Genomic DNA, 27,169 nt, shown 5'->3' with positions numbered 1-27,169 from the left:
TATTCTATTCTATTCTATTCTATTCTATTCTAAAAGCCAGTGCTGTGCAAAGAAACCAACCAATTTAAATGAACTCCACTCCTCTGGGAAGAATCATTAATAAAATATACAGAATTATACCCAAAGATTGTTAATGGCTATGAAAAGCATCTGGTTGAAGTACAACTGGCAAAGCAACAACCAAATATGAGTGTGTGTGTTTATACTTTTGACCCTGTGTGGCTTAGAGAAAATCCAAAATAAATTTGAACTTTTGCACCCAGTTTTAGTTTTCTAAACTCATCAAACATGTGTGTAGTACAATCATTCAACAGCCCCACGAATAATTAAAAGCCCAGAATGGCCATGTGACTCATGAAGAGTGTATGTAAGCTTCTTACCACAGCTGTACCTCCTTTCCTTCTCGTACATATTTGCAAAACATTAGTCTGAGCTCTTTACTTCTGCAGACGAATAAACCTACAGAGGTGCATAAATGTTTAATATTTGCACTTGTTGTTGTAGTGCAGGAGGGACGGTGTTGCAGTTTGTGGATTATGATCCCTTCAAACGATTCATATCTGCTTAAAACCTCTTAATACAAACATGTCATAGTGGTGGTTTGTAGAGGCCTGAAGTAGTAAACGTGTATTTAACGAAACAAAAACAAGACAAAAATCTTAATATAATTCAATAAAACTGTGAAATCTTTGATTTTGTTATACTTTCTGTCATTTTCTGGCTTATTCTGGAACACTTTGGAGGATCGCAGTGTCTATTTCAAACCTACACACACACACACACACACACACACACACACACACACACACACACACACACACACACACACACACACACACACACATTGCCAACTGTATATTTCACTTTCATTTCTTCACAGTGAGAAACTCACACTAGACTGTGGATGCGTCGGTTTGATCCAGGAACGCGCCTGGTGACGGGAGGCGTGACAGCCCCTGCCGGGTCATATGAGCGTCATCCGCAGCTGCGGGGCCAGAGAGCAGCGGCAGGGACACCTCAGCGCCATGTCACCGGCTATCAGCAGCGGCCCATCGGGGAAAACGGGAGGAATTTAACCGCTAGAATCCAGCACCGATTGGCACATCGACAGGTACGGTTACCGAAAGGCGAAAAGTTCAATTTCAACCGCGAAAATACCAACTTTCTGTGGGTTTAATTGGATTAGGAAAGTCGGGAATGTGCAACTACCAGCGCGCCCATTATCGGACAGCAACAGTTTTACGAGAGGCTTCCATTATCGGACAAGCTCAGACTTCTCTTTAAAAGGATTTGTCTCCAGATTTTGACGTCGACTAAATACGCGTAACAATAATAACATTTTCATACGTCATGTGCGCCGATTCTGCAGTGATGAACACCTAATTTGAAAGCAAACTTAGAGTGTATGGCTGTTTCATCGAGGTGTTTCCTTTAACTGTTTAATGCTGTTTTGTCAGCAAGTGGTACAAATGACAACATTATTCATAATAATAATAATAATAATAATAATAATAATAATAATAATAAAGAAACTATGAAAAACATAAGCGTTACTCGAGGTTTCCTGCGTGTCCGAAAATGGATCTAGTGCGTGTTTGCCAGCTGGAAAGCCCCAGAATGCTGACTCTGTGCTGTCATTATAATGTAGTAACTTATAGTGCAAACGCTTCCTGTGCCTCTCACGGCGACGTTTACAGCCTACACACAGCCAGCTGTCTGAGAGGGCTTAACTGGTATCACATGTGGCTGCAGCTGTTTCAGCTCTTCGTGTTGTTTACGGATATAATACTGTCAATTATTAGCTCTCCCTCAGCTGAGGTGTGTCACCTGAACGGCCTGTGCTGCCGTGACTCACGGCTGATGATTACCCTGCTGACTGAGCATAATGGATGCTGCTTTGATTTGAAGATGCAGGATACAAGGTTGTTTTATTTTGAAGGCTCAGAAGTGCAACATTGGGAGGAAACGCACATTTTCATGGAGGAAAAATAAAGACGCGCACACACACAGACACACACAGACGCATAGCAGCCCTCTCTTCAAATTGTATCCTGCTGAATGAAGCACATGACTCTTGAGTGAGTGACTGTGTGTGTGTGTGTGGGGGTTCTTTCCCGTTTCTTTTTTCTGCTGCATTGCTGCTTTTAGAACTGTCACAGGTTCTTTGAGCAGCTCTGTGCTTAAAGTTTTAATTGCAAAGACATTATTTGCCCCACTTTGGTCCTTCAGCCTATTTTTCAGCGCTGGTGACTCTGCAACTCAAACTTTCCTATGGAGCGGTGGGTTTAGTCCGTTCTTCCCCTAAACTGTTGCAGACAGCACGTGATTTTTACATGTAGGACATATTATATAACAATGCTCAGAAACGTGTCTGAGCAATAACTTAAAGTCACAGTCATGGTTATTTAGAGCCGTTAGCAAGCACCGTCACCTGGAAGCAGCATCATGGACATGTGGAACAGCAGCATGGGCTGTTTTGGTTCCTTTACTTCACCCCCGTGTGTGGAGAAGGCAGAAGTCATAATAGACTTTGTAGTGAAGTGAAACTGAGCGTTAAACCAGTCAAAACCACCCACTTTTTCCACTTTATGTGTCTCACGTGTGCTTTATGAAATCTTAAATGTTTCTCTTTGCTCCTTCCTCCTCTGCTGTGTCCCCTGTTGTGTTCATGCCGCCTTTTCTGTGTCTCTGTCGTCTCTGCAGTGGTTGAACTACCATATTTGTTCTCTTGACAGTCAAAGGATCAAAATCCTGCAGAAAACTACAAATGATAATTAGTGTACTTTTAGAATAATCAAACAAAATGGTAGCATTGTAAAAAGGATTTGAGGACAGACTGTATTACGCTGAAGGAGTGTTTCAGCCACTGAAACCCACTGCATGCATGACATCAAACGTAGAACATAAGGATTGGTACCTGTGTGAGTAATGCGGCGGTGCAGTCTCACCGTGGCTGTGATAGATGAGGTGATGGTGTTCGTGTAACAAAGCCGTTAGAGTGCCCACGTTTGCCTCAGAGATGATCCTGAAGACTGTTATCCTGAAGGTGCATGAAAAGTATGCCAGTGTGTGGGACAGGATTACATTTGCACTTAAATCCTCATTAGGCTGCTTTTTGTCTTTGCCGCTGAGCCTTCGTGGGTTAAACCCTTGGCCACTTCACGATCTGCGACTCTCTGTCTGTCTTACAGGCAGCTGATGCTGAAGTGATCGATGTGCAGAAGTAACGGTGAGGAAAACTCTCTTGTGAATGACTCAGCAGTCCTGTGATCGGTGTCCATGTGATGTTTAGCAGGGGTCATTTCATGCACAACATTGTGCACATGGTATAGTAGCAAGTGTATTTGTTGCATAGAGTAATGAGGGGGCTGTGGTGGTTTAATAGGATTAGCTAGTCTACTGACTTGAATCAGATGTTCACGTGGTCCAAGTTGGAAATCATGCAAATAATACTTGAAGGCCACAAAAGAACTTGGAGAAGTTTTAATGATCCATTTTCTTCCACTTCTCCAATTCAGGGTTGTGGTAGGAGTCTGCTCCAGCTGTGATACGCAGGCAGGTTGTCAGTCTGTCACAGATCAAACCACTGTCATGATCATATCCACAGCTACAGCCAGTTTAGAGTCACCAGTTAGTCTAACGTGATTGTTTTGGGACTGTGGGAGGAAGCCACAGTGCTGAGAGAGAACCCACACAGAAAGGCCACAGAGGATGGATTTGGACCTTCCTTTGTTGTGACCGTGCAACCCACAGTTCATCTGATCTCAAAGTATTTGTAAAGCAACGTGTCAATGTGTGGAAGATGCTCATACAGAAAAACAAAGAAAGCAAATGTGACAAATTTTCCTTCTCCTTTGGTTCAGCTGCTGTTTCCAGCTCATATGTGCATCGATTTATCGACGATATTCTCTTATTTGCAGGATTGATAGTGTTGAATCCAACAGCAATGCACACCCCAGGGTTCGGCTTTCTCTTTAGTAATTTATGAGTAACCCAAGTTTTTTTTGTGTGAGATTCACCTTTTGTTCTTTAATAATTGAACTGCAAGTTTATTTCCTCGATTATTTAAAGAACTCTTGATTAGAAAACTGTAAACGTGCAGTGCCTGTTAGCATTTTTCACATATGACTTCTTTTACATCTAAATTTCACAAAACTCGAATCTATGATGGGCAGCCAATCAGAACAAGAGGACACAGAAGATGAACTGAGAGGCTGCTCCAAGCCCCTATATCAGATAAATGAGGATTATTCTGAACGCTGAAATCATGCAAAGCTACTTTAGTAGAATCCAAGAATAACAATATGAAATCATTTCAATAGTTCCTGTTTAAACATAAATTGTGCAGCTAAAAATGGGAATTAATGTCACTGGGAGTATTGTTTAGCACAAGGTCACTAACTGGAAGTGTTTTGAACCTTGCAGCGTGTTGTGGAGCAAACAACCACACCCTGCAGGTAGCCTCATCCTTCCTCATTCTCATGCTTCCTCATAATTCTTACCTTTATTTACTGTTTAGCTGAATGGCTTCTTGAACACAATGTTTCTGAAGCGCATTCAATAACATACTTTTGTACTTATGACCTTAAATGAAGGTATTTTGCCTCCGCCTGCTGTTGGAGCTACATTGTGTACCCCACTTTTGCACATATATACTGGTAGAGTACTAATACTGCAGTGCAGAGCCGAACGAATTCGTCTGTTTGTCTCGTTTTTATATCATTGTGCAGTGCTGTGAAAGTTTCTCTAGGAAAATGGGGCGTTTTACTGAATTGATGCAAACATACATGCGATTACAGTAGATGAGGCACAAACAGAGCATGTGCAATTCCAACCAGCTTGAGGGTGAATATTTGGTATGACCACCTTCATTCATCATATTACCATGAACATTTGGAACTTAAGTAAAATAAATAGATCTGTTTTTATTTTCTTTTGTTTGAACATTTCCATATTTAAAACGATTCTTTGAGTTGATCGTGACTTTTTTCCTCTGCAGGTCAAACTGCTTCCTTCATCGTTCGGCCGTCCCGTGCGGTCTCCTTGCTCAGAGTAGTCAGTCCAAAGCACCAGGCTTCATGATGTCCAAATCCGCTCTCTTAAAGGTGATCCTTCTGGGGGACGGTGGCGTGGGCAAATCGTCACTCATGAACCGATACGTCACCAACAAGTTCGACTCGCACCTCTTCCACACCATAGGCGTGGAGTTCCTGAACAAAGAGCTGGAGGTGGACGGGCGCCGTGTCACCCTGCAGATCTGGGACACGGCGGGTCAGGAGCGTTTCCGCAGCCTCCGCACGCCGTTCTACCGCGGCTCCGACTGCTGCCTGCTCACCTTCAGCCTGGACGACGGACAGAGTTTCCAAAACCTGGCGAACTGGAAGAAGGAGTTTACTTACTATGCTGACATAAAGGACCCCGACAGCTTCCCCTTTGTGGTGCTGGGAAACAAACTGGATATCCCTGAGCGTCAGGTGTCTGGGGAGGACGCTCGAAAGTGGTGTCGCGAAAACGGCGGACACCCGTACTTTGAGACGAGCGCCAGGGACGCTACGAATGTAGCGTCGGCCTTTGAGGAGGCAGTGCGTCGCATTCAGATGACAGATGACAGAGATGGTCACCTCATCAGCACTGACACCAACACGGTGGACTTGCAGAGGAAGAGTCAGGCTCAGAACAGCTGCTGCTGAGCTCAGCCTTCAGTGTGTGACAGGAAGTGAGCGAGCAGGAGATCATGTGATACTCCTGCAGAGGGCACACAGGGAGTGTGTTTTCTGCAGAAAATGGGAACTGGCGGTGGCTCAGCAGCTCCTCCACAACGCAGCCTGTGACGTCCTCGGCTGGAGTCTTGATGCAAATCAGCAGTTTTGTGCAGTTATTCATGATTTCTACACGTTATGATGTCGGTTACATTCAGTCTCTCACAGAAACAAATTGAATCATTAACATTTCTCATTTGGATGTTTCGATTTATAAATTGTGAATAACTCAAATGGGGTTTTCAATTTATTAAAAAAAACAAAGAAAACAAGCTAAATTGTGTCACCTCTAAACCACTAAACACAGGATTTCCACCACAGTTGGTGTTTCAGACTCGCTGATGGTTTTTATGTCACTGATGGAGCTGCGTCTGGAAGCCACAGAAAGTCCTTTACAATTGTTTTTGCACACCGAAGCAGACGCTGTGCTCAATATGAAGGAGTAAAACCTAAGCTACAAAATGGCTTTTACAGCAGTTTAATACTAATTATCCTTAAACAGACCTGCGAGTTAGATGCATACCTCTCAGAAAACAACCTAAATTTAAAGCTAGTAATGTTTTTGTCTTAGAAACACACGACACACCTTCTTTTTCATCTATATAAACACATAAATGGATGTAAACTAAATGATATTATTTTCTATTTTGGCAGCGTCATAATGCCAAACCAGATATTTTCAAAATGTTGCTAGCTGGAGTTAATGTTTTGTGTTTATTAGTATTTATTCATCAGCTATTGTAATGCTTAAATTACTGTAATTATGGTTAAAGGAGTTTGTGTTTTTTAAACTGATAATAAAACAGAACCCAAAACTGGAGAAACACCTGGTATCTGTACGGTTCACTTGTGTTGCAGTACCATTTTAATCCACGAGGTGGTGCCCCTGTGTCAGAAAATGGTGAGATCGTTCCAGCGTCACACTATTCTTCCTGTATGTTAGCATTAGACCTCAGATGTGTTAGAAATTAGGCTGAATGTTAGGAGAGCTCTCCTTGGACTCTAAATAATATCCATTAAATAATAAAAAATGTTTTGCAGCAATTTTGTTAGAACATGAGTGAAAACACCCGTGTGGGCAGACTGAGTTTGTGTGGCGTCTTTCAGTTTCTTTATAGTCTGGAACTGTAGGTGTTCAGTAGTTTCACAGCTCAAATATTTAGAACCACATGCTTGCCTGAAAAAAAATGATCATATCTGCTAATTTCCTTTGGCATTCTGAGAAAGAAACATCTACTTTTCTCTCCCCGTGACACAGACGGTGGCAGCAGCATACAATTATCTCAGCTGGAATTACCTGTGATTTCAGAAATGACTTGTTCTTTTTGTCCTGCTGGCAAAGCTGCCAAGCTCATGAGTCATGTAGGATTTTTATACTCTGGAAACGACTTCAAAGATTCAACTAATCTAACGTTTTAATTTGATGTATGCATTGCTAGAATAATAGACAAACAGGTGTTACTAATGCTATTTGGCACAGAGTCTTAATTAATGTAATTATTAACGCTTGTGTTTATCTACTATTTTAGATCAAAAAGGCTACAATGCAAATGATTGTTTTAATTTGCGCTAAAATGTTTAGTTAGATCACTATTGAAGCTTCTTCATGCCACTTGAAAAATAAATAAATAGATAAAATGTATTTATTTAACAGGCAGCCAAGTCAAAATTTCAGGTTACTGACTTAAAATTTTGAGATGATCTGATTATTTATCCATTGGAACAGTCAGTGAACAGAAGATTAATTTCTATGCCAAGGCACGATCCAAAGAGGAAGTATTAAGTGTTCAATGCCATTTGTTTGCCATCACGATAACACAAAAAATACCAAGATGAACTTGGAAAGTTTAAATGATCAGTAAAAATGATTAAATCCCAAATCAATCCAGATCACTCTTTAAAAATAACAAAACAGCATAACGACATTAAGAGAATATGCTCATGTGTACCCTTTTCCCTTCAACATTGCTTTTTATTTAGAGAAATGTTTGATATTTAAGCTGAAGCTTTGCATTTTGTTCCCATTACTGTACAAAAATGCACTCCAAGCGCTATTCTGCTGTGTTTTTCTTTTTTTTTTTTTATACATTTTTGATTCAAATCACCAGTTGGAGCCTTAAGAGAAGTCTCTTATCTATACTTTCACTTTAATTTTTTAAATAAGTGTCCATAAAAATCACAAGGAAGAGGCGGGAGGCAACGGTGTCACGATAATAAAAAATATCGGTTTTACTAGAGAAGGTTACAAAAATCATCACTATATAGGAGTCATAGAACTATTTCCAACTTAAAAAATAAAACCATAATGAAACACCTACAGGGACTACAATGCCATCAAAGTACAATGGAGTTTTCTTTAGAAAAGAGTGGGTGGAAGGGGAGGAAGGAAGGGGGCAAACACCGCCTACCATAGTTGTCATTACAATTGACTACACATCACCTGAAAAACTGCAAAGACACAGTCATGTCTCCTTCATGCAAATAACAAGGAAACAACAACACCCTGACACGCATCGTCTTATAGGAAATTGAAGTTTGCCTTTACATCGACCTGGCGGCAAAGCACGTATATTTATCAAACATAACACACATGGCAATATAGTCCTTTTTTTTACAGAATAGACAGCTGCACACATGGACAATACTGACATGCTTCATCTCATCAAAGTTCAAAAAATTGTTTTCTTCAGTGTTTTTTGAGGGTGAACTAACCAGTAATGACTGATATAGAATATAGTTCATGATTATTAAACAATATCTGGTTATAAAATTAATGTCTGAAAATTCCTGACTTGTTTTATTCAGTGTAAACATCCAAAAACAGTCTCTGTGGCTCATTTGAGAGGCATGACGTATAAAAAAAAGGAAATAAAATAGGAGAAATGAAGAAAAGAGTGACTCCCCCTCATGTCTCGAGTCACTCACTTGGTTGGCCGTCGAACAAAAATAAGCACAGACATGTTCCATAAAATAATTAGTACTAATTTACAAGAAGAACTCAGCTGCCTAAAACTGGTAAAACATTAATAAAAATCAATTTCCACTATATTTTTTTTGTCACATTTTAAAATGTATACGTCACAAGCACCTCAATCCATCATATCATGTGACTGCACTTTATCCCTCTCACGACATATCATTTAAGATGTTACATTACAATTATTATATCAAATGCAGAACTAGTATCTGAGTGCTAAACACATATCTCAAAGGGTACATTTACATATATTGGTGGAAAAAAATTGCATGGCAAATGACTGATTGTGTTCTCATTGGTTTGGGAACGGAGCTATTTCATGTTTTTAGGGTCATTCGGCTATTTACAGGTGAACTTTCTCAAAAGAAGGAAGTGAAAGAAGAAGTTTTTACTGTATAATTCACACAGGACTGCAGTCTGGAGAAGAGTTTAAATGGTGATGTTTTAGGAAAAGTACACAACTGGTGGAAAATCAGACTTGGTTTAATACCTGAGGTGTGTGTCTGTTTTTTAAGACCCGGACAGATTTATCTTTGATTTCTGCTGCGGCTGGTGGTGAGTGTAGCAAAACCCCATTTTGGTCTTCAAAAGATCAGTTTCATATTCAGAAGTATGCTAATATGTTTTCTTGCCAAGAGCTAGATGAGTAGATCCATACCACCTTTGTCAGTAAATAAACATCAAGCACTAAAATGCGTAAGAAAGTACTAAAATGATGTACTTCTTTACTTGCACTTGCTGTTTTGAATGCATAAATGCATTAATACTAAAAAGTATGGCTACAGGAAGTGTGTAAGGCTGAACTTCTCACTTTTAATAATGACCACCATCTTGTAGCGGAAAAATAACAGAAAAAGAGGAACCAGCAAACATTAGCCAAGAACTGGAAAAACAAGGCCCTTCAATTAATTATTAGCCCAAAAGTGGTAACGGAGGACCCATCAAACAATTTTTAGCTATGAACTGGAAAAGGAGGGCTTTACAAACAATGTTTCAGCCAGCAGGCCCTACCAATGCTAGGTAGCTAGCTAGCTAACAGCAGCAGATATCTTTCTTCAGCTGCTTGCATTAGTGTTTTTGTGTTTGTTTTTGGATTGATTTTTGCATTTTGTATTACTTAATCATCTTCATTGTAGAGTGAATTAGGTTAATATTTGGTCGGCGTCTCAACAAAAAGGAATGTTCACAAAATACATTAGCTAGCGCAACAATTGATCCAACGCTACAACTGTTGTTTCTGTAGGTGCATGACTTGCTGAAACAAATCAAAATTCATACACTACATGATTATGTACACTGTGTACTACACTGAAGTGAAACATCTTAAATCAGACACAATACCAGTCTTTGTGTTTCCAGTCTTTATGCTAACCGTAGCGCTATGATGAAGCTTTTTACAAATCATACAGACAGCTTTTAATCATTTCCTCTAATCCTTGACCTGAAAGCAAATGAGCGTATTCCTTGAAGCTTTTCCTTGCTTCAAAGGTTGCTACCTCTCCGGTCTTAAATAAACTGTGAGTGCCTTAATGAGTAAATAAACTCTTATCATGTAAATGCATAATAATCCTTGAGATACCACATGATTTGACATAATTTTAGGTATTTCTATGAGAGAAGGGATTGGAGTGGTTCATGTTTTTTAAGGGATTTTCATTGTCCCTTTTTTTTCTTTATTTAATAGTGCAACAACGAGCATTAGCAAAAGAAGTTAAAGATGGAAAGAAAAGTAAAGGAGAAAAACCTATGAGCGCAAAAACATAAAGAAGAAAAAAGATCATAATAGTATCTGGCATACTTTTCAGAGAGTATTAAAAAAAACAACAACATTCGTACACATTCGCACAATATATTCATATTCATATATATATGCATATAAAACACCAAAAAAACAGAGGAAGTTGATCACTGCCTGGCTTTTTATGGTCGATGCAGGCAGTGAACAATGTTTATCTTTTTTAGGCTGTTAGGAGCTGTGTGTCGAGAGGCTGTGTTGGCTCAGGGCGCGAGGCCATCACAGCCGGGCCACGTTCACGAGTCGCCGCCCAAAAGCACGAGGGAAGAGACGCTTCTGAACTGATGTACTGTACCTGAGCTCGACCCCGCGGGCGAGCTCTCCCATTCTGAAAGCATCCGCCTCCGTCTGGGCCTGCCACTTCTCCTGACTTTCTATTCTCTTCCCCTCAGGTGTGAGGACGTGCCCACAACCCTTAATGAACACTGCGGAAGGGAAGAGGATGGAGAATCAGGAGGTTTTGGGACTATCAAACATGACCGAGGTGGTTTGTTTTAACGGAGGGAAAGGGTGGGTGTTAGTTGTTGCAAGGGGATGGGGGGTTGTGGTGTGGAGAGAAGACGGATGGTGGTGTTGGGCTCTCTTGTCCTTATGAGTAGGAGGACGAGTTCTGGCCCTCCTTGGAGCGTGCCTCAGCCTCCAGATCCTGGTCATCCTTGGTCTTGATGTCCTGGTAATCGTGCGTGGAGGCGGCGCTCTTCAGATAGGCCCAGTTGGCCCCCAAAATCATCAGGTAGTGGATCTGAAGAGATACAAGATTTTTTCTTCATGTTCAAGCACAGGAACTAACTCCATACTACTACTACTACTTCTATTATTACATGCATTCAAAATGTGCTCAAAAACCTCTGCGTGCATGTTTTTGGTATGTCCTGTTACACCCTGTTTTACATCTGTGTGTCAAATCCCCAAGTGTCTCATCCCACACTACTGATTTGTGCCCACTGAAGTTTAGCGATGTCTAAATGTAGAAAACATCCAAATATATTAATAGAAACCAACCTGAGAACAATGAAAATGTTCCAGAGCAACATTACTGTACAAGCCAGTTTTCCTCAGTGACTTTTTTCTAGCATGTCTTTCCACCTTTTGTAACACATCAAAGTACACAGAGCTTCCAGCTGACCCTGTGCCAACATCTGGAGTACTGCTTAATGCTTTTTTTGAGCATCTCCATCTCCCTGGACTCAAAACAAAAAAGCCCACCTCCGCAGCAGAGTAAAACACTGACCCTTGGTGAGCGCATGCACAGAGGCGGGCTGCAGAAACCCATAGAAGGACATATGTGAGAGGCGGAGAGGTTGCCGTGGAAACAGATAATCATGCCATAGCAACATGCATATTTTGAGCGGCACACTACCGCATCGGTGGGATCATGAGGAGCTTACCAGTGCGATGACGGTGGCTCCGGCGCCGGCTAACGCAACGATGTAGAGGTGGTAGGACAAGTAGAACTGCGGGGAGAAAGAGAAGCTAGGTTAGTGAAGGGAGGAAAGGAGAGCGAGGGAATAAGGAAAAAAACAAAGGAGGTCAGCATCCTCTCACCTCACTGGTGTTACAAATCTCTCCCAGCGTGGCTCCGCAAGCTTTTCCTGGCGTGGCATTATAGGGAATAACACCTGCGGGATCAGAGAGATGAAACGTCACAGGACTGAGACAAGAAGCTTTTTCCTCCCCAGAGACTGTGTGATATGATTGAAGGCATTATGCATTAGGCGCAGATAAAGATTAAAGGAAACAGGGCTGCTGCTGGAAAAATGTGGGTCATTGTGAATCCCTTTTTCCTTTCTTTCTTTCTTTCTTTTTACTGTAGAATCACTTTAGGGGATTGCTGCTATAGGCTGCTATCTGTAAAAAACAAACTGTGTGCAGTTGCTTGTTTTAGCTTCTAAAACCTTTCCTCAATCACTCATCAGCTGGAGCTCCAAAACTGCTGACAATAATTTGACGACTGAGTAATTGGGGTTAATATTTCACACGCCGTGCTAGTGCAGCACCGCAGCCATATGTGATCCTCATCCTACTTTGTAAGCGAGCCAGCTGTCTTTCAAATGTGGGTCACGTACTGTACGTTGGGCCATCAGACTGATGACCACACACGCAATCACAGGGGAGTGTTGCTGTGCTGTAACACTGCTTTGAGGTGGATTTTCATAGAGATCCAGTCACGCTCTCAATAATCTAAATGTATTCGTTTGACCTCTTCGTGCATAGACAATGACATTTAAAGTGGTTGGAGATGAATAGGTGACGTTTATAAGGAGGGGAAAGCCTGAAAAATTGTTCCAGAGTTTTCTGCCTGCAGGTAACGCCTGTGTGGAAATGAGAGAGGCACCTGGATGTTTTTCCTATTTTGCTGCAGACTTTTTAAAGTTAGCCAGAATATTTCTTGATCAGGGGAATTTCTCCTGAACTTTAAAGACCGGTACCATGACAGATTTATTATTTTTTAAGACATCTTTTGAAGATGGTTTTAAAGTGAACTGATTAGCATGAAAGCAGGTTTCATCATCTAAATCTTTGGTCTGGTGCAGCAATGCCACAATTCTATTACATTTTATACAGCACTTTAAAATATTTTGTACAGATTTTCATAACCTATGATTTCCAAGTGTTGCATATCTTCTTGGATGTTTCCATACATACTATACTGTACATAGTAAACAGATACAGTGTATATATGTATATTTTTCATTGTGAGGTCGGCCATTTGCCTCAGGAAGAACCACTGTGTATACATTGTCAGTATGTGGTTTTACATGTGATTCGAAAAAAGAATAAAATAAGCCTAATAGGTTTAGGAGGAGGCAGTTTAGCTTTGTTATTCCTAATTTACATATAGCACATTTGAATAAACAAGCTCTCCTTCAGGCTGCATGTAGCCCTGCATATGAGCTAACATGAGTTTGGAGCAACAAGGAATGGTTGTTGAGTTACAAACGACACATCATCTGTACATATTATTTGCAAACTGTTTATAACCAAGTAATGGAGGCCCACCTGTCTGGCAGGTACTACTCCTGCACAAACTGTGATGAAAATGTGTCAGCTGTGATAACATAAGGTGGGCAGAACAAGAGCTACAGGAAAAATATAAAGGGCAGACTGGCCTTGTTGACTGGAGAAGGAGGTAAGAAACAATGCTAGGGAACTGCAAAGCCTTACAGCAATGACTATTAGAATAAAAACCAGGCTTTCAAAGATTTATTGGTGCTAAGTGATTAATTTATTTTGACAGGCTGCATGTTTCAAAAACAACTAAATTGACAGATTTCTCATCGTCAGTATCTGAACATTTATTATTGTTCCAGTGCTAATTTATGTAAGATTTTTTAGCCTCTCAATACTAATGTTTATCCTTTATAGGGAAAACTATGATATTAGTACAGAAAGATACAAAATATCTCATAAAAGTTCAGAGAATTATGAGCTAGCCTATACCTAGCTAGCCAACCTAGCTCAAATGGGCTAATGTCAGCCAATTTCACTTATAAAATCTACGTATGCCACACATGTACGGTTCATTCAATCACCGAAAGAATGCATCAGACATAAACTTAACTAATACAGTTCACGTCATTTCTAAGTTACTGACCGTACTGCCTGACATCCACACAGATGGAGTCAGGAGAAGTGATGTTAGCATAGGGAGATTTCATGGTAGCACAGGTATTCCACATGTTAAAGAAGAGGAAAACCGGGATCGCCGTGAAGCCGAAGATGGCAAGGAAGGCCAGGAAGAGGATGTAGGTCAGGAACATGAACTGAGGAGAGGAGACAAGTGGAAATAAAGAGAAAAATTGTGATTTTATAAAAAAGAAAAGAATATTTTTTAAAGGCTGAGATTGTTTATACGGACACAAATCAGAGGCAAATCAGGGTTTACGCTAATGTTAGCCGACATCTGCAGCAATTAGAGTAATCAGGGTAGAAAGGACAAACAGTGCCAGAGTTACCCTGAAGGCTCGAGTGGGATTTTAAGCATTTGTGTATGTGCAAGTATTTGTTTATATCTGTCTTCGTCATGCGCACGTGCTCATAAACGTGTAAATGCGTGTGACTGGGTCTCTGAAATACTTGATGACCCTTATTCAGGCATGTAAAGCATACTGAAGGACCGTTTTCTGTTTGTTGTTTTAAGCCACTAAACTACTTTAAGCAGGAACATTTTAAAATACACATCAAAGTCATTAAGTCTCATTTGGAGGCTTTAATTTGAAGTCTAACTGGGTCAGTGGGTGTGATGATTTGCAGCTGCTTATGTGTGCGTGTGTGTATTTGTGTGTTCACATACGAAGGCGGTGATGCAGCGTCCACAGACGGTGGTCTTGAAGTCACTCTGCAGCTCCTTCTTGATGGCGCTGGTGGTGTAAAAGCCCTCAGCCAACAGGACGATGGCGTACACAAAGAAGAAGGAGCCAATGCCATAGATGATGTACTGAAAAATCTGAATCCTGAACAAAAACAGAGGCAAAGCAAGGAATTAGCTTTAAACATCAAGGTTATACGAACCTGCACCAATGAAACCCTAAGCTAATGTTTTATGCTGTTTAATGTTAGCTCGTGTAAGCTAAAACCCTTTTTATTTTATGTTTCATTTAACTACTTTTACCTTTTTTTAAAGAGATAAAGATCAAGATTATATTGTATTATATTGACTATCGTTGGGTAACCTTAGATAATAGTACCATTAGCTCATGGTGGTTCATCTTAGCTAATGTTAGATGCAGTTTTTGTGGCTAAAGTTGGTTAAGGTTAGACATTTGTGATACATAATTTAAATTTTACTTAAAATGTAGACTTTTGGGACAAAGGGATGTGATACAGAGCTGGATTAATTGGTCAGGAAGCTTTGTTGTGCTTAAAGAATTTTCTATCAGTCTGTCTTTTTCCTGACTAAATCATTGTAATAACTCAGGTTATGTTCTGAGTTTCAGTTTAAAATAGATTCAGATCGCACAGTTTCGCTGATTCTACTATCCACAACATGTTTTAAGTATAATATAAATACTCTACTGTAGGATATGTGCAGCTTCAGAATGAAGCTGAAGTGTAATGTTACAGCAGCAGAACGGCAGCACAGTGTCACTGGCATTTGAATGCAGCTGGTGAAGCAGACAATATATATATGTTTTAATACTTGGTTCTAATCTCTTGCTAAGTCTTTTCTCCACTGCTGGAACTGAAGCTAGAATATTAGATTAAAAAACGGATTAGGGTATTTATTTTCAAAAACACCTATTCAGGCAACTTAATAATAACTTTTCTTTTGTTAGACTACGGGACAGTAATGTTTAATGTTTATATTTAAAGTTTCACAGCTCTAACGTGCAGCCATCACGTAAGAAGGAAACAGCAGCGTTAAAAGAGATAAACAAAAAAGATAAAGATCGAAATATGAATTTGTCTTTCTTTCTTTTTTATGTTCCTTATAAATTTTAATCACCACTTTATCATCATAATCTGACGACATCTCTGAGTGGACTAGACAGAACTCATAGGGATGACTTTGTCAGCACGAAGAGTCAGATGACACATGAAACACCCCTCTTATAGCCTCTGTAGGAATTATATCTCACTTATCTTAACTGCACTACTGTATAGCTCTGTGTAAATAATCATTCTGTACATTCGATAATTTTTAACCCTACAACTGTTTACAACTTGCATAGTTCCCATTTCTGTGTAGCTGTATATCTCAGATTCTGTAAAGTTATTTATTTCATATTCTGTATAGTTTTTCATATTTATATCCTGTTCATATCCTGTACGTAGCTTGTACTCACTACAGCCTGTACATACTTATAGTTATAGAATATTCACAACATCATACCGTGTACATTATAACATACCATAATAGACCCATTTCTGTAATATACTCACATATCTATATTATTGCTAATATATATTGTAATATATCTATATCACTAAAGCACTTCTGGATGGATGCAAACTGCATTTCGTTGCCCTGTACCTGTGCATGTGCAATGACAATAAAGTTGAATTCTATTCTATTCTATTATGTGTACAAGTAGAGAACAGGAAGCAGAAAGGAAGGCTTAACAGACCATGTTGATAACCATCGTACTGAAATCTGTTTTCTCTGACTAGAGTTTGAACTTTATGATGATATGTAGACTATAGTGAAAGGTAATCAAAGACAGTTCTATCCACTAACTTATGGTTTATGAGAGCTTTTGTTATATTTCGGATTATTTTTTTAACATGTTTAAACCAAAATACTAGGGGGATTTGTTAGAGGTTTCTTTTGTGGGGCACATTGATGAGAGTTGTTCGCCATATTGGACAAAATACAACCACTGGTTGCTGGGGAAAGGTTTGCATTCTCTGATTAGCTGGTGTTTGATTATCGGAGGCTGTAATTGGGAGAAATCCATCACAAAGAGTGTGCTGCACCAAAAAAAACCCTTGTTGCTACAGATTACTGCAAATGCATGTAGTTTGCATGAAAGACGGTGGCTGTTATGGCCCTCTGCAACCCCTACTCAACTCAACTTACAGTGGCAGTGCAAGATTCTCTGGGTGTTTCCAAGGCATAAATGTCTATTATCTACACCTGACAAGGTGTGAATAAAAACATGCCTGAGGTTGGCTTAGTGTAGATGCCACTTTTTGCCTTTTTGCTTTGCGTCATGGGCTTTACAGTTTCATGATCACTCAGTGAATTAGTTGGCAAGTGTTTGCAGACGGGTCATGTTCAACATAAACTCTGGGTGATCACAGCTAAAGGTAATCACGAGGAGGTTCTTGGGTTTTGCATCTCTTTGTGACCAATTTCACCTCGTGGCTGCGAGCAACCTGTAGCAAATATTTATGGAATTAACTTTTCCTTCTTCTTTCTTTGCTTAACCTTAACCTGGTTTACAAATCCAAAATAGTTTATGTCATGTGGTTAGCAGTCATATAACTGCAAAACCTGAATAAATGAAAACAGAACTATACGGTCCATCGACTCCTTTTCTTTGCTGATTATCCAGGTCAGCATTGTGGGCCTAACTTAAGTTAGATAAAGATTTCTGAATACCTGACATTACAGAGTGTATAAGCACCCCAAGATTTATATTTATGTCAGGATCCATTTTAAATATAATCACCAAAAAATATATTTCAGTCCTGTGGGAGAAGATTAGGGCCAAAAAAGGGGGTTGGGGCTGGATTTTTGTTTTCCAGATTTTAATCTCAGATCCCTTTTTCCCCCCTTTCAGTGGCCCTAATCCTCTTCCATACAATTCTAACCTTGACCTTTTAAGTAATAATTTTCTGACTGTTTCTAACATGACCAGTTTACCAGTTTAAGGGTTCTAAGTTATGGCACACAATGTGGCGGGTTCTTCTCAGCAGATCATTGCAAGCATAATATCAGTAAATTCTGGTCATACCAGTTTTTAAGTAAAAGAAGGGGAGTAAGTGAAATACAGTGACAGGACTTATCCATGTCTAATCTTTTCCATAAGTGACATGTGATAAAATCATAAGTAAGAGAACGCCTTAGTGATGAACTACACTTGGATTAGAAACTCAGTGGACTTACACCACAGTGAGGGTGGCGTGGTCGCTAGATACCCTGGAGAAGTGATTCTCCAGCATGGTCAGAGTCCCAGTCAGCGCTACGTGGCCACATCCGCAGAACAGAGCCACACCTATGAAGCAGAGGATGGTGGCCACCAGCGAGGCATAGGGCACCCCGCCCAGACACTTGATGCAGCACTCGAAGCATCCTATAGGGGGAGACAAAGAGAGCCTGAGCCATAGGTGTTCTTTTGCATTTAGCTGCTAGAAAGCTTCAAAGACAGAAAGCTTTAAGGAAGGATACAAGAGCAAATAGGTCAGATTTGAAAGCACACACATGGCAAAATCGCAATTCAAATGTATGATTTTAATGATAGCAACGAAAGCTGACTGTGGCAACGTGACATCTCACATAGAGACTTGTTCGCCTCTGCTGATGACACTCAGCGCAACACTCGACGGGCCTTTTTGTCCACCGCTCTTTGATTTTTACTCAGGCAGAAACCTGCATGGATGTTTGCACTGCTGGGGCTGAATCAAGCGTGCACGCTTCAAGGGCTTTATGCTCATCTTTCAGAGCAGAACACCTCTCCATGTCGGGAATGTCGAGCGGCTAATCACGGCATCATTCACAGTAAGAGTGTGTTCACTTTGAGCTGAATATTACATGTAAGCTGTGCTACTGTACATGCTGTACACGCTCAAATCTTAAAACTACTTAGTTATTTTCTTTGTTATGACCAACTTGCAAGATTAACTCATGACCTAATCTACATGGGTTTAAAATAAATTCCTATGAGCTACGTTATTTTTGTAGACCAGAATGATTACAACAGATTTGGAGTTCTTATGCTTTAAGTATTTGGGATTTCTATGCAACAAGAAATTGACAAATTGGACATTTTCTTAGGGCAGGCGGAAAACGACTGAGATTTGCCTGTGCCCGTGTGCATATTTTCCAGCTTTCTGCAGCTGATTTTGCCTTTTTTCAGAAGTCAAAAGAGAGTGATGAATAATTTAAAATTATCCCTTGTGCACGAGCAGTTTCTACACAGTGATGATGATGAATTAGTAAATTTGTTTTCCATTAACCGCAGCAGTGTGTGAGGCTCCCTGCATGAGTTATGGGCTTGGGAGATACAGGTGCTGCAAACACTGTGCACCCTGCTGCCTCTGCTCCCTCTCACAATCAAGAGGATAAGGACTGATGATGAAGAGGGCAAATAAAACACTGTGTTGAGCTCGAGAGTTCGAATCTTAATAACTCCTCGAATAAACCACGAAGTTACTCAGGAAAAAAGACAAAATGAAATGTCTTGTGCGTGCCACTTTGCTGTTTCCATGACAACCCGCTCCAACCGGAAGCTTTGAAGCATCATAATTTTATTTTCAGAAGTTTGTTCAATTCAGACATTCCTGTATGTGAAACCTTGGAAATGTGATTTATCACATTACGCGTGTTTCAGAACCTGCACATGAAGGTCTGCAGAGATCGGACGATCTATAGCTGACAGCCCCTGCTACTAAAGTTGATAGCGAGCATTAGAGAATAACACCCTTCGTGCTAGTCGCAGCTCTTTAATGCATCTGACAGTTGATTCTATCAGAACATGAAATTCACTTCAACATCCACACAAGCCGGCGCTAAGACTCTCTGACAGCTTCTATCAACGTCAAGCTCAATCAATAGACTCTGGCAGGTGATGACACGAGGTGATAGCCTCCCACACAAAGCAATTAAACCGCACACTTGAATGCGTGCATACGCAGAAAGACACAAGACCATCTCAAGGTTGGCCGGAAGGGAAGAAAGTTTCACCAAAATGCAACAAGAGTGTCATTTTATAGTGAAAAAACCTTCTCTGCCACTACACAGTAGAGAGCATGGTAGGGTTGTAAGCTTGTGGACACTCGTTATTGATGAGCTTAAAGGAGCAGATTGGATTTCAGCCTCCCCGGGGGAAAGAATCATCAATAAAATTACTGCTGGGAGAAAATATACTCCACCATGCTGAAGCTAAATGTGGCGATTATTACCTTTTAAATTTAGTTATCACATTATATGTTCCCATTTAATTAAGTCACTTATATAATAAGCTAATTAACTTATAAATAACTTGACAAAGGAAAAACAACAATAGCACTTTGCTTCCTGAAATAGACCGGGGATTAGCTTTGACTTCCACGACCTGAATATTATAAATTGTGTTTTATTCATCCATGCAGTGGTGCAGCCAGATGGTAATGCTTATCTTTTGGATATTAATTTGTTCCAGACTTAAATTATTTAACAAGAGTGGATGATGCTAACCGATGTGACATGTGCTGGTGACTACTGGTGATCCCTTATATGCTTTCTTCACACCAAATCTTACTTGATTAATGCTTTAGTTGATAACCAAATGCCTTCAAAGCTAACATTTTAGCTTCCTCAGATTTCTTCAGGGTTTAGTTCTAAACCAAAACCAAAAGTTGACCTGCTTACACACTACACTGTGACTACTGTAAATGTTAGAATTTGAACCAGCCAGGCTTCAGTATGTTATCGTAGTTTGCTGTTGTTAGTATTGATTATTAGCAAAGATTAGCATGCTAACACGCTAAACTGCTGGGGAAAAGGTTTTCCTGCTGAACACGGGAATGTCACATTGACATGAGAATTTGTGTTTGCAGCTGATGAAGCAAACTTTCACTACCAGAAACATGATTTGTTCTATGCACAAGTTTAAAAATGTGCACTTCCTGTCACTGTTACAGTTTAAAAGGAATTTTTCTTCTTGCGGAATTTAGAGTAAAAATCTCAACTGTAGAAACTAATAAAGGAAAAGCTTGCAAGCATCATTTTTAACCGTTACATATCTCTCTGTTATTGAAGGGTCTTTACCTTACAGTTTAAAGCACCTTTAGGCAACTGTTTTTATGATATATAAATAAAATTAAATTTAATTTAATTACATATCCTTACATATACGTAATGACAAAAAATGTTTAGTGTGACTTTTATTCCACCCCTTGAATAATTATAAAAAAGATTATATACATACATATATTTTCACAATTTAATAAACAGCATTACTTTACAAAGCTTACACACATTTTTAAACAACTTCTGAAATAGATTTTATGCACAGACGTCACACAGTTTTTTGTTTTTCTCTGATCTAAAAAGAAATGTTCACTCTGGTCAATGCCCATGTCCCTCTTTAAAAGCTCAGAGTCTACATCTGCGTGAACATAACTGAACCATAAGTCTAAGATGCAACTGCTCCCCTCCAAAGAGTGTTGCTGTTGATGAAGACTCTACGTTGCATAACGCAGCGGAGCCTCGTTGCGTAATAGATCCAAATCCTATTAATGTTAATGAAGAAAACGGGCTGATGGAGAAGTTCAGCTGATAAGGCTGGATGGCTCTAAACTCCTGAGGCCAGAAGCAGGCCAGGCCTCAGGGGGCCTGCAATGGAGTCGGTGGTCGATACAATGACAACCAGGAGGTTTAAAAGCTGCTCTCGGCTGACACTTCATCCTGCTATAAAACGTCTGTGTCAACAGGCAATTTAGTGTGCAAGTCTTCTGACCTTTCTTTCTTTTTCTTTAATTTGGAAAAGAGAATAAAACCAAAAGAGACGTGATAACCCTGCTTTTTCAAATGCAAATCAAGAACTTCCGGGAGATATTATCGTCCAGGTCTATTCATGGATGTGACCGAGGTGACTTTGTTCATTTAAGGCAAATCCTGAGATAGCGTGATTGGATTTTAAGGCTTATATTCTGCTGTTAACTCTGTATTTTCCTTGGCTCCATGCAGCGTCATGGATGAATTCATAGGTTTCTTTAAACACTGGTCAGGCCGCTTCTTCTGGTCTGCCTCTGGCTATGACTGTTTGTCAGCCTCAGTTTAAAACTGCGCTAATGGGAAACAGACAGGCCAGAGTGGTCAGCTCAAGCCAGCCCTAATGGAAATCAATGGGCTATTCATTAGAGTAGAATTTAGGTGAAACACCGAGGCTGGCCCATCTCTCTTGGTTTATAGCTCGCTGCATCTATCTCTGCCTTCTTCTCTGCTCTTCGACTGAAATATGACTGCACGCCCATGCAGCACTTACAGTGAGCCAGCTGGAGTTAATCGCTGAGACAATATGTTACGCTCCCGCTACGATGCTGCATCATATATCACCTCAACAATCTCACACCAAGGACGACGCATCAGTTTGTGGGGACGTTTCACAGGCTGTCTGTGAAGGTGCCCCACCAATAAGTCAGAACAAAAGACTTTCTGCTAATATTGTCAAACAACAGAGCAGCAAATAATATGACAGTCAAAGCTGCCACTGAGGATTAACATCCCCCTACTGTTAAAAAGCTTGTTTTCCTTCCAAGTGAGCTGCTTCGGCCTACAGTGCAAAACTATACATTTGTGGCTGCTGGTAAGAGTTAAGAGAAAGGATGATAACAGACGCCTGCTCTTTTTGCTTTCTGCACAGAGCGAAGGCTAAAGACACAGGGATAGAATAAAAGAGTTGAAGGCAGCATAAAGTCAGGAGTTTCAGAAAAAAAAGGAAAAGGGTGAATGGAGATGAAGAGCGGCAACAAGATGGATAAAAGCAAGCAGAGGAACAAGGAAAGAGAGAAGGAGGTGAAGAAAGGGAACGCGAGAGAGAAACAACAGAGAGAAGAATGAGAAAGAGTAAGTGAAAAGCAGTTCTTGGCCCCAGGGCCGCAAATGGCAGTTGCCATAGCAACGTGTTACCCGCGACCCAGTTCAGCGGTAGCGTAGTCCTTAGCAGCCGCTGCGCTCTTCTCACACGTACACTCAGAGTGATGTAGCCTGAATCAAAACCCAGAGATCGGTGCTTAATGGAAGTCAAAACAAAAATAACAACCAGCTGCAGGACGTTAAAGCAACTGAAGCTATAACACAGGAAATACGGAGGGAAGGCAATCTGGTTTACTCTAAAGTCGCTTTTTGGGAACTGGGTCAAACAGAAATTGCAAGTAAGAATAGTATACTGTTAGTACATGCCACAAAAAGCCACATAGACTGCTGATGTGGAAGTATCGTGCCCCACTCACACATGTTATAACTTGTAACTATTATAACTACTGACCATGATAAGCTTTCATGGTCTGAAGTTACACCTTTCATTAAGTGATGCAGGAAATTCAGCTAACAGATGCTTCACCAGGAACTAGTTAAAGCTTAGTTTTCTGAAGTGGACGTACGTGAGATGCTCGTCTATATTCATGTGTATTAATGACAGTGAGTGAAAGCTGGCAAGCCCCCAGTTTAGAAAAGCACGAGCTGCAGCAGTAGATGTGCAGCCTTAAAGAGTATTTTAAGATTTTGAACATTTTCACAGTTTTGCAGTCTCTTATGAAGGGAAACTGAAGCCATTATGTTCTCCAAAGATGTCTCTGACCAAAACAGCGCCTTTTCTCCAACAAATCATGGGAGTTGACAGTCAGCTGCTACATCTGTTTGTGTTACAGCGGGACATTAATGTGGATTCATTCGAACTATTTCACTATTTCAGCACATCCTTAAATCGGATACTTGTGAGGTAAAAGTGCCTCTATCATTACGAAAAGCTTGAAAGCTGGTGATGTAAAAACTTCCACTACCCACCATTTGCCTACTGTCAGTGTAAAGCAATGCAAATATTTTAAAAGTGGCATACAGTCCAAAGTGGGGCACACCTACCACCATCAACTGCAGCTAACACAGCAATCAACAGGAGGTTTCTGGTGCAGCACCAACAATAACCAGCAAAGAGTTGCCAACTGGTAATACACCAAGAGTACACATTTTCCCCAAGGAACCACAGGTTATGAGGGTTTCACCAGCTGGTCGCTAGGCCCGTGTGGCTGAGGCCTTAAATATTTAACAACAGTGGCATTTCTTCATCCTCATTTCAGGTTTTCTGAACAGTTAGCCTTGTTTTAGAACCAAAGCCTTATTTTTTTCATCAAATTCAAACCCAAGTCTTATTGGACAAGAGAGCCTTTGAGGCTCTTTGACTGGATAAATGAGGCCTGGCACGCAATGGATGTGGTTGGAGACAGAAGCTGTCACAGATTGCTGACATCTTTTGTGATTACGCTCCGCTTCCTGTCAATCACCTGACACCCACGACACAAAATGAAGAGCGTTTGCTATGAAATAATCCCTCGAATACACTTCGCATTATAAACTTTGTCACATTTTGTAGCATTTGGTTTTAATAACAGACATCTAAGTAGGTATGAAGGGAAAAATAACTGAGGTCAATATATCATTGTTTTCTCAGTCGGTAGCAGGATCTGCTAATGTCTAGTTAATATTGCCTAAATTTATGCACTATATTTCTCTGGCTACATCGATTTCTGTGCTTCTATAAATCAGATTTAAATATAAACTGAGAGTAAAGGTGTCCCACTGTCCTGATAGTTAATGATTTGCCATAAACCTAGTGGCACAGCATGATTATCGCCAACTGTGAGTGCGCACAGTGCATCTGCCAGGAATAACAGCGTTATTAAAGCTTTGTGAATATTTCAGCGGCCGATCTGGCCACTGCCTGAGGCTCCATTCAAATTTAGAAGTGTTGTATTCATTATGGGGCAATTTCCTCACAGTGCATTATGGGTAGTTTCCCACAAGAGAGAAGAGAGTGGGAAAGGTGTGGGAAAGTGAAGGAAGAAAAAAGAGATGGGAGGGGGGGATGGATGACTGCACCTCCTCTGGTGGAAATAAAAAAAAGCCCCATCTGCTCAATGGCTGCAGACTCCCGGCACAGCCACGCACAAACTACAGCTTGGGAGATTTCCATTGTTCCACTTTGTGGAGAAGGATAAAATGTTCTTCAGAGCTTCTTCAAAACTGCAAAAGAGAACATCAAAAGCGCAGCATTACGAAGTTCAATTTGCTTTTTCTCAGTATTTTCTTTAACCAGTTTTTTCCACCAACATTATTCACTAAATCTGGGAACACGGCTACATCACCGCAACAAAAAAGAAACATGAACAGTTGGATAATCAGCCTGGTTGTAAGGAAGCCAACAGCTAGGCCAGATTATGCACATTGGCACAAAGTTGCAAACGCTGATTGGTTGCAACCATTGTGATGTGCCAGTAATGTTCTGGGTAAACATTTTAATAATTCTGACTATACAATGTTAGAAAAAAATTACCGTGAGAAATTCCTGGAGCCCAGACAGTTTTCTACAAAGGATCTGTCTACACAACAGCAGCAATGTCAGTCCTTTCAGTGTCTACCTGTGATTGAATCAAGCACAGTGCTCGGTGTAGGCCATATGCATTTTGTCTGAAGCCATTTAAGTGGTTATGCAGATAAAAATGTTAAAAAGCAGAATTTAGGGTATATTTCTTGCACTTTTAGCAACTGGACTGATCAAAAAGACAGCAGATGATAAGCTGTCGTGGTCCTGAATCTAAAGATAATCAGTATACTGTGGCGTAGATGCAAATAGAAGCCAAAACAATTACTCACTGCAATTAATTTTAATCAAATTTGACTAATATACTATAAACAGGACTATCTGCATTCTCTCATCTCTGTAATAAAAAAATAATTATCTCACGGATTATCTGGCAGGTTATTAGCACATGCACAGTTGCTGTATCTGCATGATTCGTCAGATGCGTCTTCTGCAGACCGTTCTGTGCAAAGAAACAACACGAGAATACTCATTTTGTTTTATTTTCTTTCGATTTTCTCCTCATTTTGCCTCCATCTGTCAAACGACACTTTGAAGTTGTTTTCGGTCGCTTTTCAGAACAATAAGAAACAAAGCAGCACATAATGGTTTGCCCGCAAAAAGCCTGTAATTCACTCAAAAAGTTTCACTTATTGCTCAAAAGAAAACATTTGTTTCCGTGAACAAATCAGTGTCAGAACCTTGACAAATGTACCATCCTGTCAGTGCAACAGAGTTTAAGTGTGTGGTGGTTAGAGCCACTGCCAAAGCAAACAGGTCCTGGTTTCAACCCCAGGCTGGGCTTTCCGTGTTGAGGTTGCATGTTCTCTCTGTGCTTTTGTGGGCACAAATCCTCTAGCTTCCTCCCACAGTCCAAAAACATGTGTGGGTCAAGTGGTGTTTCTAAATTGGGTGAGCATAAATGTCTGTCAGACTGGCAACCCGTCTTTCCACCCCTTGACAGCTGGGGTGGACTCCAGCTCCCCTGCAGCTCTGAACTGGAAAATGGATGGATAGGGCTTTTCTGATGAGGGGTTTCGTCTTAAATTAGCAAGAAGTTACATATCACCTGTGTGTGGTAGAGCAACTATTAGACATCTTTCATTTTTGTTTTTTTCTTTTCAGCATCCCGATGACTTGGTCACATCAGGTCATGTTTGCAGAAAAACAAAATATGCAACTGGCTTAATCATTGTGCGTTAATGGACTTACCCAGAAGATGTCTGAGTACGTTCAACTGAGAAGGACATGAACTTTCATATGTGGAAAGTGTGGACTCCTCACAAGCATTTGCATTTAGTTCAAAGGAATGATAAGTTCCTGATGTTGGAGATAGTTTCTGATCTTTTGATTTCTGTTCTGAGGAATATACCAGCTTGTAGCTGATTAAAAGGACATGCTGGGTTTTTTTTTTTGCTGTTTTATTTCCCACGGTACATAACTGACCCAAATCTTGTGTTTGTGAGAAACCCTTGGCTGATTTTGCAGAATTACGAAGGGCCACAGGGTCAGCATCTGCCCGGGCGTAACTGAGCTTGATGGAACGTGCGACGCTCAAATCCCGTTCTCGGCACTCCGCTGCGTGATCAATACTTTTTTATCCTGCTGATCTGTGCCGTGTTCATTCCCCTGCAAAGCTCTCTCTCTCTTTCAGCAGTCAATCTGAGCTAAACGCTGCCAGCTGGGAGAGAGAGGGAGAAGCAAGTCCCAAGACACACATAGCAAACACACTTACCCATGTTAAAATAAATTCTACAGAAATGCCTACACAGATGGGGCGCACATGAGAGCGGATGCTCACACAGATGTAGAGCAAAACACACAAACTGTCAAAATCAGCTTGTTGCCAGTTTGCATCCAAACCACCACGGTTGACACTGACGCTTCCAAAAAGGGGACACGCCAAGAACAAAAA

The 27,169-nt window shown here is 40.5% G+C and overlaps 2 protein-coding genes across 4 annotated transcripts in view; one reads left to right on the top strand and one right to left on the bottom strand.

Moving 5' to 3' along the window:
* Positions 1-18: 18 nt before the first annotated feature.
* On the top strand, positions 19-6,585 carry LOC101466890 (ras-related protein Rab-9A). Of its 2 annotated transcripts, XM_004575200.6 has the most exons (3): positions 19-1,111; positions 3,192-3,229; positions 5,000-6,585. In XM_004575200.6, exon 3 carries the CDS (start codon positions 5,079-5,081, stop codon positions 5,688-5,690), a length of 612 nt encoding a protein of 203 aa, XP_004575257.1. In that variant the 5' UTR covers positions 19-1,111; positions 3,192-3,229; positions 5,000-5,078; the 3' UTR covers positions 5,691-6,585. The 2 variants fall into 2 exon arrangements, with proteins under 2 accessions (XP_004575257.1, XP_004575256.1); XM_004575199.6 differs by lacking the exon at positions 3,192-3,229 and having other exon boundaries at positions 788-1,111.
* Positions 6,586-7,964: 1,379 nt separating this feature from the next.
* Positions 7,965-27,169, bottom strand: part of LOC101467378 (neuronal membrane glycoprotein M6-b) — a 49,575-nt gene continuing 30,370 nt past the window's right edge. For both annotated transcript variants that reach the window (XM_024798780.2, XM_004575201.5), the window contains exons 2-7: positions 18,084-18,270; positions 14,826-14,985; positions 14,127-14,295; positions 12,077-12,150; positions 11,920-11,985; positions 7,965-11,273 (exon numbers count right to left, since the gene is read on the bottom strand). In XM_024798780.2, the coding sequence (XP_024654548.1) occupies positions 11,121-11,273; positions 11,920-11,985; positions 12,077-12,150; positions 14,127-14,295; positions 14,826-14,985; positions 18,084-18,270 (809 nt within the window). In that variant the 3' untranslated portion in view covers positions 7,965-11,120. The remainder of the gene's footprint in view (positions 11,274-11,919; positions 11,986-12,076; positions 12,151-14,126; positions 14,296-14,825; positions 14,986-18,083; positions 18,271-27,169) is intronic.

This window comes from Maylandia zebra, linkage group LG23 (genome assembly GCF_041146795.1).
Source record: "Maylandia zebra isolate NMK-2024a linkage group LG23, Mzebra_GT3a, whole genome shotgun sequence".
NCBI classification, from domain to species: Eukaryota; Metazoa; Chordata; class Actinopteri; order Cichliformes; family Cichlidae; genus Maylandia; species Maylandia zebra.
This window is presented reverse-complemented; position numbering and strand designations above follow the sequence as displayed.